The sequence below is a fragment of the Terrapene carolina genome, unplaced genomic scaffold (genome assembly GCF_002925995.2).
Source record: "Terrapene carolina triunguis isolate 2854851 unplaced genomic scaffold, T_m_triunguis-2.0 Scaffold22, whole genome shotgun sequence".
Classification (NCBI taxonomy): domain Eukaryota; kingdom Metazoa; phylum Chordata; order Testudines; family Emydidae; genus Terrapene; species Terrapene triunguis.
Genome location: NW_020664373.1, coordinates 9,683,514 through 9,702,754, shown reverse-complemented (window position 1 = coordinate 9,702,754; position 19,241 = coordinate 9,683,514). Strand labels below are relative to the sequence as shown.

The 19,241-nt window shown below is 40.6% G+C and overlaps 1 protein-coding gene across 1 annotated transcript; it reads left to right on the top strand.

Annotated features, from left to right (window-relative positions):
- Positions 1-235: 235 nt before the first annotated feature.
- Positions 236-19,037, top strand: LOC112103830 (ankyrin repeat and SOCS box protein 9-like). The gene is made up of 7 exons (XM_024195781.1): positions 236-569; positions 7,751-7,830; positions 8,581-8,688; positions 11,348-11,498; positions 12,967-13,101; positions 13,974-14,165; positions 18,784-19,037. Exons 1-7 carry the CDS (start codon positions 476-478, stop codon positions 18,906-18,908), a joined length of 885 nt encoding a protein of 294 aa, XP_024051549.1. The 5' UTR covers positions 236-475; the 3' UTR covers positions 18,909-19,037.
- Positions 19,038-19,241: the final 204 nt, after the last annotated feature.

Sequence of the window (19,241 nt, the reverse complement as noted above, 5' to 3'; positions counted from 1 at the left end):
CCTTCTCTTGAAGGCAAAGCTTTGAGCACAGTTATCTCTCTGAGTTGCCTTTTCAGATCCCTAAAGGCAGAGTTTGCTCAACTAGTTGAGCTGGCTCTGTCTTGTTTTTTTGTCAAACTGAGAAGTTCCTTCCTGATAAAAACAGAAGGCAGCCTTGCTGATTGGGTGTGGCTTTTGAAAGGATATGACATCAGCCACATCCCTCGCTTTATACAGTGTGGTCTGTCTGATCTCTGGCTGCACACCAAGTGAATGAGGAGGTGTTTCATTAAATCTGCACACAGGTACTCGAGTTACTCTGAAACTGCTGCCGGCACCAAGTTCCAGTCTGCTACGAAGTCTGCTTGACTTGCACACACGGAGTCTGCTTAATAAATTACTTGCATAACTAGGATTTTCATCAGGGAGGATGGAATTTGAACTCTCAAGACCAACTGAGAAGTGAAATAACAGAAATTTGACTGCCCAGTGTGCAATGGATGGTGCAGGAGCAAAGGGAAATGCCAGTAAATACCAGGGAGTGGAAGGACAGTCGCATGCAACTTCTCTATCAAACCCACTGATGAGTGGTAAGTAATATAACTGTATCTATCCAAACAATCTTCCAGATAGTCTTCTGGTGGTGATGGAACGGCCATGAATGGCATATATGCAGAGCTCCAGAAGCGTATTCTCCCTGAAAGCTTGTTTACATGCAGTTCGTAGGCAGACAACCGTGTACATGTTCTTGCATTTTCAATGGTATTTATTATGCACGCTTAGTGCTTTCTGACAGTAAAAACCAAACTTTATTTTTAAGCACTTCACAAATATTAGGAATCTGTGTAAAGTTAAATAAGCATTACAATTTGAGCTGGACATAACTGAAAAAGAAGTTGCAACGTGGGCATGTTTGGTTTGCATTATTGCCAGCTGAATGCTCAGTGTTAGCTCAGCGAAAAAAGTTCCTCTTTTGTTTTTAAAGATAGACTAATGAATCTTTGCTAGTGGCATTACAGATATTTGTGGATTATTCTCAAAGGGCCAGGTTGCGAACCCTTTTCTGTCACTGATGAGTAGTTACTTACACAAGTTGCCCCATTCTGTTCACCACTCTGAGTAAGAGGCTCGCAGTCTGGCCCAAAGCGTTTGACAAGCCGATGCGGAGGCAAAAGACACCGTAAATCTCTTTCACATACAGCTTGGTTAGTGGTGTTTCACTTAGTTGTGTTCCTAGGAAGGCTACGCTTTCAGTTCATGGCTAGCGTGCTGGGGGAGGAAAAATGAAGATAACATGCAGTAACATTGCAGTATTCCTCTTTCTTTCATGAGAGCTCTGGAAATCTTCCATTTGTTACTAAACGAAAAAAGAATGGTGCAGTTAGAATAGGAGGAGAACTACAAGGCCAACTGCAGCGCAGAAGTGACCAAGGTCTAGGTCTAGGTTGATTTTGTTTTTTGTGGGGGTGGCAGAATAGTGATAACAATAAAATCCCAAATGAGTCTGGATTTGAGATGGATTCTTCCTAAATGGATGACAGGTTTCCAGCATCTGGAATGAAGGAGGAAAGTCTGTTTGTACAGAGCCTAGCACAATGGGAGCCTGGTCCAGGACTAGGGCTCACAAGCACTATGGTAATATAAAAGATAAATAACCATACGATGAAGCAAAGGGTAATGGCACTAATTTAAGGATTCAAAATAATGTTTAGACAGAAACTTCCAATGAGGCCTAAGAAATGAGACACCCAGCTCCCATTGAAAGTCAGTGTGGCCCAGGCTCAAGGAATGAACACCTCCATACCCCATGGCAGACCCCCAGCGTTCCGGGGAACCCCACATTGGGCACCACTGCCCCAGCCTAAATCTGCACTAGTATGCAACACAAGGAAACGTCAAACACTTAAGCTACATACACAGCTCCAGATTGTGATGGCATAACTATGCACTTTCACTCTTGTGGGTACTAGGTTGTCACCTGAATACCTTGTGAATGTATACAATAGCCATGTAGTTCACACATCTGTGTGTAATACCTGCATTTGCATTATACTTCTGTCAGGATAAGCTTGGGACATAAGCTGTAGGTAACAATAAAAGATCAGAGTGTAATTGTTTCTCAGTCCAAAATTTGGAAATGAGTTGAAGCTCATGCAGACTTTGTGATGGCATTGGTTTCAAAATGGGAAAGTCTGAAGGTTTTGGAAGAGACTGAATACAATACAAGTGGTAACCCTACGAGGAATGAATATGTGATGTTGCCAAGAGAGCTTGAAGAGGCTATACTGTAGGGTTAAGACTGACCCAGAAGAGTAGGAGAGTTGTGGGGTTTAAGCCCTTAGATTAGTGATATCCTAATCCCAAAATGTTTCACTAGAAAAACACCAGTACTTGGGCTGATACTAGTAATATTTCTGCTCTTCAATTTTTAGTTGTTCCTTACTGCTGATTCAGGTTTTCTCATGTGGGTGCTCAGAACTGCATGTCTGACAATCATTGACCCCACATAGGAAAAATGTAGGACTATGTTATCAATACACCCAACAAATAAAAACCACTTCCATGACTTCTACTGCAAATGAGCAGAGACAGCGATCCCCATTACTCTAACAACTTGACTATTTCCTTATTCTTTAGGTGATCCCACTTTCCAGCCTGAAAAACCACCATATATTGTTCACGGATAAATGTGATTTAATAAACAATATTCTACATACATTGCTTTTAAAGCAAAATCCATATAATTACGAATAGCATAATGCCCTTCATCAATCAATATAGCATGGCTTGGGCCCACTGTGGTACTATCCATATGGGGACAGATCTTTAGCTGGGGTACAGTACTGTAGTTTCAGTGAAGTCAATGCCGACTTGCTTGTGAAAAAAAGTGAGCCGCTACCAAATTAAAAAAAGAATATATTTTTCTCTAGAAGTACCACAAAATGGGTTATTCAGAAAGACTTACTGCACAAATGTCTGCACTCCATGCACTGACTACCACCAGGAAGGGTGCATTAAGGGCATGTCATTCCTCCCATTTGGCCCATTGATTCCTCTAGATTCCACAGATCTGAGTAATCTTTTTTTTTTACAGAGGAGTGAATCTTTCTTCCCCTTTGAATTCATGATCTTTGTCTGCATTCCAGTCTCTCTCCTCTGCTGAGCTGATTTCAGCCTGCCTTTTTCAGAGACATCACAGGAGATAAAGAAGTGTTCACTTCTGGGAAAAATACACTGTCCCACCTGTTTGTCTGTCTGTGATAAGAACCCCTATTGTAAGGGCTTCATTCCATCTGCAGAAGTTAGTTCAGACTTGTCTGCCAACATGCTGTACCAGGTACCAGTGAAGATATTTCACTCTGGCCTCAACCTGATTTGAGCTGTTCACTTTGGGATAGCAATCAGAGTTCCACTGGGATTGCCCCATCCTTTCTCTTAACCCCTTTAGGACAAGTATTGTTGAATTGTTATCCCAAGAGAGTTGCAGAGGCTTCACTATGCACTCCAAATTCCTTTCAATTTACTTTATTTGAATAATATAATAAGCCTCACAGATTGGACTATTGTTATCAGATGTGTGCGACTATTACCTTTTTGAATTATCATTTGGTAAACTGCCCAGAGGCTTCAAGTCTGGGAAAATGTGAAATGCTTTAAAATTTGCCTCATTTTTGTTCCTTTAGTAACTCATTGTTTCAGACACAACAAAAGCCAAATTCACCTAGGATATCCCGATACCACCATCCCTAAAATATTACCATTCATGATTTACCTGCTACAGAACTTTATAAATCACAGACATTGCACTAGTATATGTCCAAAATTGCCATCACTGGTCTGTGTCTTGTGTCAATGTAATATCTTTCAGTTGTTATCATTAAAAATAAAAGAGGAGTAATCCAGTGGCCTAAGACCTGGTCTACACTGGGGGGGGGTGTCGATGTAAGATACGCAACTTCAGCTACGGGAATACCGTATCTGAAGTCGACATATCTTATTCCGACTTACCTCCCGTCCTCACGGTGCGGGATCAACGGCTGCGGCTCCCCCGTCGACTCCGCTACCGCCGCTCGCTCCGGTGGAGTTCCGGAGTCGACGGGGAGCGCGTTCGGGGATCGATATATCGCGTCTTAACGAGACGCGATATATCGATCCCCAATAAATCGATCGCTAAGTCAGTGGAGGTATCTAACTAGCAGCTCATGGCTTAAAAGGTAGTGGCTGCTAGCCAGGCATTTTCTGTGTCAGGTCCATAAGTCTCAAACATATTTGTTTCCTCTCTTGATCCACCAGAGCTAAGATTTGTTGACCGTATGTGCCTGCTGAAGATCTCTGTTAGTCTCTCGAAAGGGTAAAGGAATTTTGGTGGCTTATTTGATTACTTATGGAGGACTCTTGATGGTTAAATGTTCTATTTCACATATGTGATACTGATTGAATAGTGCGGTCAGATAGCTCATGCCACAAAGCCTTTTGTGTTAAGGATATTGATCCTTTTGCTATTATTTCAGTATTTGTACTGGTGCCTAATGCTAAGAGAAGTAATTTAAAATAAATTAATTAATAGATTCAACAACCAGGGAAATTAAACATAACAGTCCATAGACATAAATGTGAGTATTCTTTCACATATTTGTGTGGATCTACCAAGTCCAGGGATGGCTGGCAAGTCTTATGAAATATATCCAGTTGCTCTTTTGCCTGACAAATACCAAATAAATCTTTCTCTCTCTTTAAAAAAAAATAATTTGCCAATTCCTGTATCAAATTTTAACCATAACAATTTCCCCAGTATAAAAGACTCTTTCAGATCCTATCACAGCCATCCATGCTGACACATTTCCATCAAAACCTTCCAAATGTCAGTGCATTTGCAGACTGTCACATGTCTAGTATCAATTTTTAAATACCTAGATTCCCTGGAATCAGTAGTTCAAATCCTAGCTTGATTTAGGACTTCATCTTTTAAAGGTAGATAAACTGACTTCCATCTATTTTACTGTATGCAGGCCTTTCAGATAAGACCTTAAAACCCAAGGATGTGTTTGCTTATGTGGACATGAATAATCTCAGAGAAGTTCTCGCAGTAGTAGGGATATCTCCTCATGTCCTTGGATGAAATTTCACTCCTCACACCCACTACTGCTGTGCAGTGTGCTGGTTCCCTGGATTGTTGCTAAAAGTTGTTTGCATTTCAGTGTTTTGCTTTAGGCCTGAAATCCTGCAAGGGAATCTGAGGGAGTGGTCAACACTTGCACCTGCTTCGGATCCTTTACTTCAGTTATCATTTGCAGAGCCCTTTGAAAGTCTGGAGTTATGTTTTTGTTTGTTTTTAAAGTGGCTGAGACAGGATTGAATTTAGTGAGCCAATGTTATGGTGGTTTAGTGTTGCTGCAGGGGAGCAAATCAGTAAGAAATTGGGTGGTTCTTGCCTTTTGGGAGAGCCCACTCTCTTCAAATCCCTCCTTAAAACTCACTTTCCCCAGGAAGCCCACCAATGCTAATTTAAACCACTTTGACCTTCCCATTAAGTGTTAAAAATAAGCAAACAACATGCTAAGACAGATCCTTCCTCTGGGTCTCCCCTGTACGTTTTGTATCTAATTTTTGTGGCTTTAATGGTACAGAGTGTAGTAGGAAGAGCGCCTGAGACATAAGCCCTTGTATTAGAGGCCTAGTATGAGGCAGGACCTGCTTTCAGAATTTGGCAAGAACCAGGCTGATATTGCAGAAATACACATTTCTAAGAAGTACTAAACACAGAGTACTTACACAAACACATTTTGATATTAAGTGGTACCAAAACATTCTGATATTAGGATGGTACAAAAACATTTCCCAAGGATAACAGGAACACACTGATTCCTTTTAAAAGATAAGGTTAGGATGGCAGTATGTAATAGAGATGTTTTGATTGAACCAACATGGACAAGGTGATGGGTAATAACTAGGGCTGTCAAGCGATTAAAAAAATTAATCGTGATTAATCGCACTGTTAAACAATAATAGATTAGCATTTATTTAAATATTTTTGGATGTTTTCTACATTTTCAAATATATTGATTTCAATTACAACACAGAATACAGAGTGTGCAGTGCTCACTTTATATTTATTTTTATTACAAATATTTGCACTTTAAAAAACAAAAGAAATTGTATATTTCAATTCACCTAATACAAGTACTGTAGCCCAATCTCTTTATAATGAAAGTTGAACTTACAAATGTAGAATTATGTACAGAAAATAACTGCATTCAAAAATAAAACAATGTAAAACTTTAGAACCTTCAAGTCCACTCAGTCCTACTTCTTGTTCAGCCAATCGCTCAGACAAACAAGTTTGGTTACAATTTGCAGGAGATAATGCTGTCCACATCTTGTTTACAATGTCACCTGAAAGTGAGAACAGGCATTCGCATGACACTGTTGTAGCCGGCATCGCAAGATATTTACATGCCAGATGCGCTAAAGATTCATATGTCCCTTCATGCTTCAACCACCATTCCAGGGGACATGTGTCCATGCTGATGACGGGTTCTGCTCGATAACAATCCAAAGCAGTGCCACCAGCAGAAGGTTGAATTTCTTTTTTGGTGGTTCGGGTTCTGTAGTTTCCGCATTGGGGTGTTGCTCTTTTAAGACATCTGAAAGCATGGTCCACACCTCATCCCTCTCAGATTTTGGAAGGCACTTCAGATTCTTAAACCTTGGGTCGAGTGCTGTATCAGTCCTTAGAAATCTCACATAGGTACCTTCTTTGCATTTTGTCACATCTGCTGTGAAAGTGTTCTTAAAATGAACATGTGCTGGGTCATCATCTGAGACGGCTATAACATGAAATATATGGCAGAATGCTCCACTGGGAGCTGCGGGCAGCCGTGCAAATTTAAACAAACTGTCTGGCGGCCCACCAGTGGATTATCCTGACAGGACATACACGGCCCACGGCCTGCAGATTGCCCACCACTGCCGTAGAGTCTGCCAGGTGCTATTACCGTGCATTGTCAACAATAAACCTGTCCTCGTGCCTTTGTACCTTAACGGGTCTTGTGGTCATTGGGCAGTTCGCTCGAGGTGTGCTATGCCGGCTGTCTGCGCAGAGCTGGGACGGCACACGCGAAGAACACACACACGTAGCCGAACATCTAACCACACAGAGCACACAGCAGATGCTTAATTCCTATTGTCATTACAAGAATTCTGACCACCAAAACTTGAGGTACAAAGTCAACTGGTAACACAATTACCCCTGGTTATCTTGGCACCAACCACGATCAACTGTTGTTAGTTCTAGCCCATCTCTGGCTATTAGTAAATAATTTAGCAGCTGCAACCTTTTCAAAATATCTTCCTTTTAAAATTGGTAAAGTATGCTGAGCTTGAAAAAACCCCAAAGGTATTATAAACAATTCAGAGCTAGTGGCAGGCTGTGCTGTATAAATTACTCTTTTGTCCTCAATGGGAACTTAGTTGCTTAGTGCTTGTTTAAAAGACAATTTGCATTCTCATAAAATGTATCTTGCTTCTTACTCCCTCCAAATGAGTTAAGGCTGGCAGCTCAGGTAATAAAACACCTTGACCAGAACCATTACTACTGCTGAATGCAGCAGCAACGCAAGCAATGTATTAAACAAGTGAAAATCACATAATACTTAAGAATCGCATTAGAAGGAAGCAGATTTACTAAATTCCTGGCCTTCACCTAGTTTAGATAAAGTCAGGCAATGAAATAGTCCATGAAATTCTTAACACTTCTCTTCTCTTTCTGCAGATTTCGTTTCAGACTGGTCTCCCTTACATGATGCCTCTATCCACGGGCGTTTGCTTGCTCTGAAGAAACTCATCAATCAGGTATCATTTTATTGGGGAGATGAACATTCTGCTTGCTTTGCTCATTGATCCCGTTGTTGAATGCAGGCTGTATTTTATATTGTAAGATATCTGAGATTAGTACAGTGAATTCCACTTGTGATGGATGGTTTTATTATAGCCAACTTATTATCTATGCAAAGCCATATAAATGAAAGCCTGGATTCTGCAAGCAGTTATGCATGTGCTTAACTCTTGCACAAGTAGTCCCATGCAAGTCCACGGGACTACTCATATACTTCAAGTTAAGCACAATTGTTAGTGTTTGCAGGATTAGGGCCTAAGTGAGCTATATCCTTCTCTCCTGTTGAGACACCGGTTGGAGGAGAGCAGTTATTGGGGAAATACCCTGTGTGACATCTGCAAGATCTCATGAGACTCTTTCATAGTTGAAGGATTTGTGGTAGAGCTAAATAAAATATTTGTAATGCAAGGTTTGCTTTTGCATCAAAACTTGCTCCTGAAATCATGGAGGTTTCTGGAAAACAACTTGATAAAATCCCTGAATTTCTTGACAAAATTGCAAATAAGATATTCACAAAAATCAAAAGGTCACTTTTATTTGAGAAGTCACAATTCTAAATCTTGACGGAATAGGTCACATGGCACAGTGGATGATATAAACGGCTGGGAGTCAAGATCATTCAAAGAAATTTAAAATATGTAAAGCACTATATAAGTAGTCAGCATTACTGTTATTGCCTCCAATAATATTTTCTGTTATTTTACAAGGGGAGCAGTGTTAACCTCATTACAGCAGATCATGTGTCTCCTCTCCATGAAGCCTGCTTAGGGGGCCATCCTGCTTGTGCTAGTGTCCTATTAAAACACGGGGCTCAAGTAAGTATAACACAGATGTTTAGAAGCAGATCTATGAAACTCAGTTTTCCCTGCAGGATAATAATTGGTTTACTGAACGATGAGAAGAAAACCATAGGATTGCATGTTGAGATGTCTACAGCGTGTTATGTAGGAGGAATTGTGTGATGTGAAGGAATGTACCACAATGAGTTAAACAATAAAAAGCCCAGTTGTATTTTTTAAAAAGTCTATTTCAAGCTCCTGATATTGTAAGCTGTATGAAAAGAATGAACCCTGCTAGTGTTTTCTGAACCAAATTCTAATGTAAATTAAAGTCCATTTACACTACTCTGGTGGTGTAAAGGAGCTTAACGTGGATGTAAATACCATTTACATTTTAAGGTCCCCGTACACTTTTGGAGGAGTGTAAGTATAACTAAGATGCTGGGTCTTGTAGATTTTTTTATTTAATTATTTTGACTGGACCAAAATATATTGAACAGCCATTCCAAAAAGCACAGTGAGGCTTAATTTATAATACAATATGCTATGATACAATATGAAATATAAAAGTTTATACTTTGCATGTACACTGTGCCTAGCTTAACTCTAAGCATATTGCCACTTTTTACATAAAAGACACTTTTTAATAAAGCAACAAAAAAGTGCAGATATAAGCAGACCCTGCCATTATTATTATTTATATTTTGGTTTCATATATTCATAGATTCTCAGGCCAGAAGGGACCATTGTGATCATCTAGTCTGTGTAACACAGGCCACAGAACTTCTCTGAACAAAGTCCTAGAGCACATCTTTTAGAAAAAACATCCAATATTGATTTAAAAATTGCAAGTGATGGAGAATCCACCATAACCCTGGATAAATTGTCGCAATGGTTAATTACTATGGCCCTACCAAATTCACGGTCATGAAAAACATGTTACGGACCGTGAAATCTGGTCTTCCACTGTGAAATCTGGTGTTTTGTGTACTTTTACCCTATACAATACAGATTTCATGGGGGATACCAACGTTTCTCAAATTCAGGGTTCTGACTCAAAAGGGAGTTGCAGGGGGGGTGTCTCGAGGTTATTTTAGGGGGGCTGCGGTATTGCCACCCTTACTTCTGCGCTGCTGCCTTCAGAGCTGAGTGGCTGGAGAATGGCGGCTGCTGACTGAGGGCCCAGCTCTGAAGGCAGCAGAGCAGAAGTAAGGGTGGCAATACCATACCATGCCATCCTTACTTCTGTGCTGCTGCTGGTGGCAGCTCTGCCTTCAGAGCTGGGCTCCCAGCCAGCAGCCACTGCTCTCTAACTACCCAGCTCTGAAGACAGCGCCGCCACCAGCCGCAGCATAGAAGTAAGGGTAGCAGTACCGCAACCCCCCCTACAATAACCTTGTGACTCCTCGTCCTTCCCCCCGCTCCCCCTGCACAAGTCCTTTTTGGGTCAGGACCCCTACAATTACAACATTGTGAAATTTCAGATTTAAATAGCTAAAATAATGAAATTTACAATTTTTAAAATCCTATGACCGTGAAATTGACCAAAAGGACTGTGAATTTGGTAGGGCTCTATTAATTACCTTCACAGTTAAAAATGTACACTTTATTTCCAGTCTGAATTTGTCTAGCTTCACTTCCAGCCATTGGATTGTGTTATACCTTTCTCTAGTAAGCTGACGAACCCATTATCAAATATTTGTTCCTCATGTAGGTACTTACAGATGGTAATCAAGTCGACTTAGCCTTCTCTTGATTAAGCTAAATAGATTGAGCTCCTTGAGTTTAGTCTTGGCTATAGCACTCAGAATGTTCTAGGCACTTACCAAACATATAGGAAGAGACAGTCCCTATCCCAAAGAGTTTATAATCCTGCAAAAAAGTATGTGCACACTTAACTTTATACACGTGATTAGTCCCACTGACGTTAGCAGGACAAATCACATGCATAAATGCAGTACAGTGTAAATATGCAGGATCAGCGCCTAAAAAAATCAGGAAGCACATAAAAAATGGAGAGGAATTGAGACAATGTACAAGCAAAGTGCCCAGAGTGGTGATGAGTACAAGTCTCATGACATTTCTGTTCGGTTTTTTTATTTTCCCAACAGAAAGTATTGACTTTTCACTGAAAAATTGAAAACTGAATATTTTTGTTGGAAAACCTAAAATGTTAATTCACAAAGGTCACCATCATATCTACCTCCTGGGAGTTCTAGGTCAGGTGTTTCATGCCAACATTCTCCTCGATGGGATGGGCTCCCTGTTTGGACTTCATCTCCCATGATGCACCACGGTCTCCCCTCTTGCTAAGCCACCATGGTATATCATGGAAGCCCCTAGCCATGGTGCATCATGGGAGATGTTGTCCCGCTGGATAATCTGGCCCATACAGGACAACGGGAGCATGATGACCCCAGGCAACGCCCATGAGCACTATGGTGGTATTTCTGAGTCAAATAGTTTTCAGGTTTGGAAAAAAAAATTGTGTTTTTCCAATGAAAAGTTGATATTTTCAACAGAAAGTAGACCCTTTTTGCAAAGCAAAAAAAAAAAAAAAAAATTTTAATTGAATACTCTCAATTTTTCATAGAAAACAACAGTTTTTATGAAAATATTCACCCAGCCCTAGTTAAAATATTCCCAGATCATTACTGTTTTTAAAGAAATGACTTGCCTGTTGTTTTTCCGTCAGGTGAATGGAGTTACTATTGATTGGCATACTCCTTTGTTCAATGCCTGTGTCAGTGGCAACGTGGCCTGTTTGAATCTATTATTACAGCATGGAGCCAGCCCACATGCACCATGTGATCTGGCTTCCCCTATCCATGAAGCTGCTAAGAGAGGTAGGTTACTCAGTCAAGAGTCGGAATTACTTTTCCTTTTACCAACACCTCGAAGTTGAAGTTAGTGAGAGAAAGGAAAGATCAGTCGGTATATTGAATTCATGTAAAATACAAATATATCATTGATAGAACCATGATACTTGTTCTCAGTGCTGGTATCACAGTTTCTACCATCCTGTCTTCATCCGTGACACCTGCTCCTGAAGTCCCTAATCAGCTCCTGAGGTCCTGGGTATATGAGGTGACCTCTCTTAACTTCCTCCACCACACAAAATGGCTCCCAAGCCCTCACACCTACTTGCATTGCTGTGAGGGTTCCTCTAACCTGAACATTGCCCTTGGGCCTCCCACAGCTTGACTACTGTCATTTGGGTGGAGGGAAGGGTGCAGGTGTTTCCTTATCTGGTAATTATCTCTCCTCGGTCCCCAAAATGGCTCTGTTCATTGGAGGGGAAAGTATCCCACCAACAGTGTTGCTCTGGCCTCCATCTACCACAGCTTGACAAAACAATTTTAACAAGTTGAACTTGAACTTCTCACCTCCTAAATTATCAAACGTGTCCGCCATAAGGAGAATTCTGTGAAGAGAGAATTACTGTGAATTTTCTGAAAGCACTGGAAATCAATACAAATTTTCACAGACACTTCCATTTCCTAGTAAGCGCTTCATGAAGCAAGGACTCATATTTCTACTACTGTTGTAGTCTTATGGACAAGAAGACTGCTTTAGTGCCTTGATGGTGAACAAATGCCATTTCTACTTTCCATTAAGTACTGAGAATGGATAATGATCTCACATTAGCTAGCAATAGGCATACTAAAATGAGACCCCATAAAGAGCAAAATATTTCAGCTAATAAATGAGATACAAGAACCTAGGAAGTAACTGGGCTGCCTTGCAAAGACCTTCCCTGATTTAGCTTGGCTGTTTGTGTTTTTCAGTGCAGATTTAACCCAGCAAATAAAATGCATTCCTTTGAAGATGTCATGGCATAATTTGGTCATGTGTGTAATGTAAACTCTCCCCCCTTACATGGTAATATTCCTAATGGCTATTGTTCCCTTGACCAGACGAGAGAGAGAAAGAGAAAATGAGGATTCCAATCTCTTGAAAAGAGACTGGGGAAGAAGGGGCCATTATAGACAGGAAATCAAAAATGGCAGAGATGACTGTTTGGATGAGCACCTTTGAGACTATTGTTGTCTGTGAGCTGTGTCACCTGCTGCTTCTCTCCTCCATCCCACCAAAATGATTCATTATGGGATGGATAGACAAGGGCATTTTGAATGTATCAAAATACTGGAGTCTGGGGAGAGGAAAAAATGGAAATCTAAAATCTCTTGCCAAATCAATGGAGCTTTACTGATCTACACTGGGGGGGAGGGGAAGAGTTATCTGGGCCACAAAATGAGGAGCCTTCAGAAACCCCTTATTTTTATTATTTGACCCTCCTTTATCCTTTCAAAGGACATATTGAATGTGTCGAATCCCTCACATCCAATGGAGTAAATATAGACCTCAACATCAAACATCTGGGTACTCCGCTTTATGTGGCTTGTGAGAATGAGCAGGTAGCCTGTGCCAAGAAGTTACTTGAATCAGGTAAAAAAAAAAAGTAAAATGATGTTCTTTTATTTTCTGTAACATCTTTTTATACTCTGTCCTCATCCAAGGCTGAGGGGTACTCACACGCTGGAATTCTGAAACATTTGAATCGTGTAGGTAGCTCTGAGTATTGTAGTGGAATTTTAAGTTGACTAGAAGGGATATAGCCACACAACTCCCGTTGAAACTACATGCGCCTCGAGCAGGGGGCCGGATTGCACTGAGCCCTGCATTCTTGGATCCTTTGTACACCAGTGCAAGGGCCAGACGCAAACATGGTCATCCATTCAGCAAGATGCTTAAGTGTGTGCCTCACTTGTAGCACAAGTGGTCCCGCTCAGGTCAATGGGGCTCCTCATATGTGTAAAGTTAGGCATGTGCCTAAGTACTCTACTGAACTGGGGCCTTGGCTTGTGCAATCACATCATGCAAACACTGGAAGACCGGAGCACCTCCCGCAGTGCTAGCAACTCCACAGGTGGTGGGAAAGGGGATGTGGGGTTTGAGAGCAGAGCTGTGTCCTTTCCCTACTCCACAGTATCCAGCAGACTGGTCTGTGGCCCGTAAGAGGGTACAGCAGGTCCCACTGCTGTGTGTGGTCCCCCAGAGCAGAGGCACAGCCTTAGGCAGAGTGTCTCAAGGAGCTTTCATTGATTCACAGACCCCCCTCATCCCATGCCAACACAGGCAGTGGTTTAAAGCCATAATCTAGCCCCTAACTATTAAAATTCATTTCTAGGAGGGTAGTGGGAACCTCCATTGCTGCAGGTTGGTCAGAGACCTAGGAGGTAGCAAAGGAAATTGGATGGTCCAGCTATGACTTTTTTTTTACTAATGTGATCATATTCTTGGTCCTACCTTATTTTCAGGAGCAAGTGCAAATGGTGGCAAAGATCTGGACTCTCCTCTCCATGTGGCTGCCAGGAATTCCAACACTGACCTGGTGCACTTGCTGATTGACTTTGGAGCAGACGTGAGAGCTAAGAATGCAGAAGGCAAAAGGCCAGTGGAGCTGGTTCCACCAAGCAGCACTTTAACACAAATATTTGTGCAGAAAGAAGGTGTCCTTTAATATTTGTTTTATTCAAATCCTAACCTGTAGGTGGCTGAAAAAAGGGCACATTATTTACTATGCTGCTCTTCATGTTCTGTATCATGGAGCAAAACTGAAAATAACTGGGCTCAGTTCTGCCCTCAGATATTTGGACACAATGTCCATTAACATCAGAGTATTAATTTATGAAATATTATTATTATTATTATTATTTTTAAAAGACTTTATGGAGATTCCAGTCTCAGCAAAAAGGAATTTCCAGTCACTACAAATGCTATAGAGTATTATTTGCATACCATGCACCTGTGGCCCCCCAGAGTTTTCAGTGAGAGTCCAGGGCATCAGTGAACAGACTTGAAGCTTGTAATGTGTCACAGAAATGAGCTTAGGAGACATAGTAAGCAGAAGAACACTTACAAATCAACTGGGAACTTTCCTCTTTCTGACTATCAGTGTTCTTCTTGGGACTGGCCCTAAATCCACTGAAGTCAACTGGAAACTTTTCATTGACTTTAATGGGTTCTGGATCATTCCTGGGTAGTGTTAAGCTAGTGATTCTTCTTGGAGCATGTTAACAAATTTGAAAAGGATAGAAAGTAACCTCAAATCATCCAGTGAGAGTTGAGCCCGATTACCAGAGAGCAGAAATATATCCACTGAGTTTAAATAACGTAATTTTTGTGGTACAAGTCCAGCAAATGCCAGGAAAAATCTGTGTTAAAGTACAGCTGGGAAGCTTTTAATTCATGCAGTATAAAAACAGTAAATGGACTGTAACCGTGATCTATTTCCTTGCCTTTTGCTTTATATTTTTGGGTCAAAACCTTAAGAAGTAGCAAAATGTGTCTGAAAATTAATTTCTCTGTGTTGCTTTTTTGCAAAAGGTTGTAAAATATATCCCAAAAGGTGGTACAATAAGTATGTATGGTATGTGTTTATTAAGGTCCTATATTATGTCCTGCAGAATCCAGCCCTTCCAATCTTTAGGTTTGATTCTTATTTAAACTTTTTAAAAAGCAGCTGTTATTTACCTGTAAATCAGAATGGTTCCAAATCCATTTTGTTTTATAGGGTATATTATATTCATGAATTCTGGGAAAAATCCTATGTGTTTGCCAGGTAAATGTGAAAAATGCTTCTGGTCAATAGAGTTACATTCCTATAATGTATTCATTTAGAACTTCCTATGGAGGTAGTAAACAGCAGTTAGTATCATTATGTTAAACAAGATACTGCTGGTATGATCCACCACTATATTACTCCAGTTTTATGCCAATGTGACTCTATTGAGATCAGTGGAGTTACACCAGTGTAAAACTGGAATAACACAGTGAGAAATCAGGCCCTGTGTGTGTAGTCAATAATATTATGAAAACAATCACATGATGCTACGTGGCACAGATATTTGGTCTTTCAACATATTCTGCCATACACACAGCTGTATGTTACAGAACTCAAATCCTCTTTCTGTTAGATGTCTGACTCGTATCACATGTGTTTATCTGAGATAAAAGAATATGTCATGCATGCCCAGGGAGCAGCCACAGAACCATATGTAACATTGGAAGGGCTGAGTTGAGAGGGCTGGACAATAAAATTCTGGAGACCATTTTGCTACTGAGTAGTGTTTCCCAAATGTTCTTCAAAATTCCTTTTTCTGAGTAAGTTCCAGGTTTGCTAGCAGCTGGTTTCTAAATTGTCCGGTCTGAAGCAATTGAAAACAGATGTGAAAATACACAGCCTTTTGTTTAACCTTCAAGTTCCCTTCCTGTAGTGTGACTTCCTTTTGGTTTCATTCAGATTCATTCTATGAGTATGGTTATGTCTGGTACAGGCGGCAGGTGAGCTACAGTATTTCCCACCATCCTGTGCAGCCTCCATTATTCCAGTAGACTCACTTGCTAATCAGAATTGGTTTCCATTCTGTTTTCTTTTCCTCCATCTGGTAAATGCTTGGAAGGCTCTACCTACAAATGTGCGGGAAATGGCAGCATATAGGGATTTTTCCTTCAGTAGACTATTGGCCAAAGTACCAGCCCACAGTCACCCATATGAACAGTTATAGAACGTTGTTGCCCCAATCTAATGTTTCACTGCATATGTTTTCTATTTGAACGATACAGATACTTGTGCGTGTGGTCCAGAGAACTAGCAAAATAAAGAAATAAAACAGCACTACATTGAACTACCTTGAATACAAGAATTACCTTGCATTTTTTGGTTATTTTTCAGGAGAGTGAAATTGATTTTTTAATTTTTTTTTAAACTTTTCTCTTTTTCAGTGAAACATTTCTGCTTCTATGGGAATGTTTTTAAACTTTTAAGAAGTTCTCAAAGAGACATTTACTTATGGGAAGCAAAATAAAATGGAATGCACAATGTAATATTGCAATAGTCACTCCTGTTCCCATGGATGTCAATTGCAGTTTCAAAAGATGAGCCTGGGAGCTTAAATTCACAACTTTGCTAACACTAAAAATCATGGACTGAACAGAGACACTGAATTTATGGCTTATTACAACAATCTGTAACTCACTAACCCCCTCTTTTTGTCCTATGACTGAAGAGGTGTTAATGGGCCACTCTATCTTGAATGGCCCCTTAGAATATGTGCTCACTGCTTATGTTCTACTATCTGTTCCACCTTGCATTTAGCTGTGATGCTTTGAGTACATTTCCCAGATCTGAAGAAGAGCTCTGTGTGGCTCGAATGCTTGTTTCTGTCACTAACAGAAGTTGGTCCAATAAAAGATACTGCCTCACCCACCTTATCTGTCTAACTGCAGTTCTGCCAGTTTCAGCAGGAACAGACCCTGAAGCATGAAGTGATTCTGGTCAGGATTCGCCACTTCCTTGCACCAGACACAGTCTTTTAAACTTGTGTAATGTGGGTATAAAATGCTGCTGTTCTGACTTGGAACAGTCTTGCATTCTCTGTGCACAGGTATAAATGGCAGCATAAGATGCAAAGCAGTGGAGAATCAAGCCCTGTGTATTTACCAGCTTCATTAATACATCTCATTAATACTGCATGTTGACAGTGCTCTTGATACAGCCATTTGCTCAGTAAAACCATCTTTAAGAGAACCCAGCCAGCTGTGAAGAGCTGCTGAAAAAGTGGTAGCTGGAGTGTGGAGGGACACTGAAAACAGCTGCTTTTTAAAGCTGTTACCCAAAAGCAGTACCAGCTGCTTCCACCAGTACCTTCAACTCCCTTACTCACAGCTACTGCCAACACAGCTTCTCTGGTGACCACAAATGCCTTTATCTTCTAGCTTCTTTTAGAAAATCTTAACTGGGACTTACTTTTAGCTGATATCATTGTCTCTGCCTCCCTGATCCCATTTCACTGATTCCCTCTTGCTTTCTAAAATACCTCATAAAGCTCATCTCTTCTTACACTGCTTAAACCCAACCCAATCCTGCCTTCCCCCATTAGTGCGTCCAGCTTGTCTGCTCTCCTTATCTACTCTGACAGTAACTGTTCTGTTGTTGTAACTGCTGTGTATGATGAGATAGCCGTACAAATGACATGTTATATGATCCAACTGTTTTGTATTTAAATACATCATAGTAACTACCTCTTAACAAGAAGGATAAGCCCTCCATTAAGCATGTTATGCTGTTACATTTAAATAAAAGACATAGATTCTTTACTAGGGCTTGCATTATCAGCATGGGACTATTTAATCTTGAAGGTTTAAATAAGGGATTATATATTGCGTCTCGTGCTATGTGTTTATCACTGTTATACTGTTATGAATACTTCTGCAGAAACCAGTGGGCCGCAAACTTGAATCTCACTCCAGGGAAAGGATTTTGAAGGAAGCATTAATCATCTCTTATTTTCAAGCAACATAAAGTATTTAACATTTGTCTTATAGCTTGTAGGAAAATAATACAGCTACTAATCATACCTGTATAAGGATTAAGAATGACTGTGTTTGGTTCCAAGACAACATATTTACGTTGTGGGCTTGACTTACTACTGCTTTGCCTCTTGTTTGCCTCATTTACACCTGGGCAACATGGGGATAAATTGCTTCTACTGGGGTAAGTGAGAGGCGATTTCTCATTTGATAGTGTTTAGCACCCGTTTTTGCACTAGAATAAATGACTGCACCAGGAGCATAGCAATGGGGAATTGGTCCCTGTGTGCTGTTTTCAGTATTCAGCTACAAAATCTGTTTATGAATGATAATCTTTCTCAGAGCAGGCGCTAGGCATAAGCAGACTAAACAATTGCTTGGGGGTCCTGAGCAGCTCACGGGGGCTCCCATTTGCTTTTTTAGTATGTGTTGTGTGTGGGGGGACCCTCCCCCCCAAATAGGCCAACATAGGGCCCCCAGTAGGCTAACACCACTTCTGATCTCCCTTAAAAAACTAACTACCTGCTCCAAACACCTTGTGACTAAAATGATTTGGTAAAGAATTTCCAGTGTGTTGAGTTTTTAGGAGCCTGCAGGAGCTGAGAGCTTGGGAATGTTGCCCTTCAGTAAAGCTGGTCTAGCCTGTACTACACAAAAGTTGGCCTTGTTACATATCTGCAGCTTCAGTTCTGTGACAACTGATCTTGGGACAATAAAATCACATGTTATAACTTGTCTTGTGGCATCTTTCTCCAGGGCCCCTGTCCTTGATGCAGTTGTGCCGCCTGTGCATTAGGAAGTGCTTCGGACACAAACAACATCATAAAATAACTGGACTTCTGCTCCCGGATGAGCTGAAACATTTTCTCCTCCACATTTAAACATTTTGTATTCAAAACCATACCAGTAAAAATAAGGCGAGGTTTGTCATAGTGTTGCCAACTCTTGCAATTTTACCGTGAGTCTTGTGGTATTTGATGTTTCTCTGAAAGCTCCAGCTGCTGGAGTCATGTGCTTATATGAGAATCTCAATTTTCATTAAAAAGCAAGTAATTTTCTAGCCCTCGTGGCTGTGGAGAAAAACTTGATAACATGAACCAGCTCAGAAACCAGAAAGCAAATAACACGAGGACCAAATTTATCATTTTTTTTAAAGAAAATGATTTTTAAGCTAATCTCATGATTCTTTGAGGCCTGATTTTTGAACGCTTGGG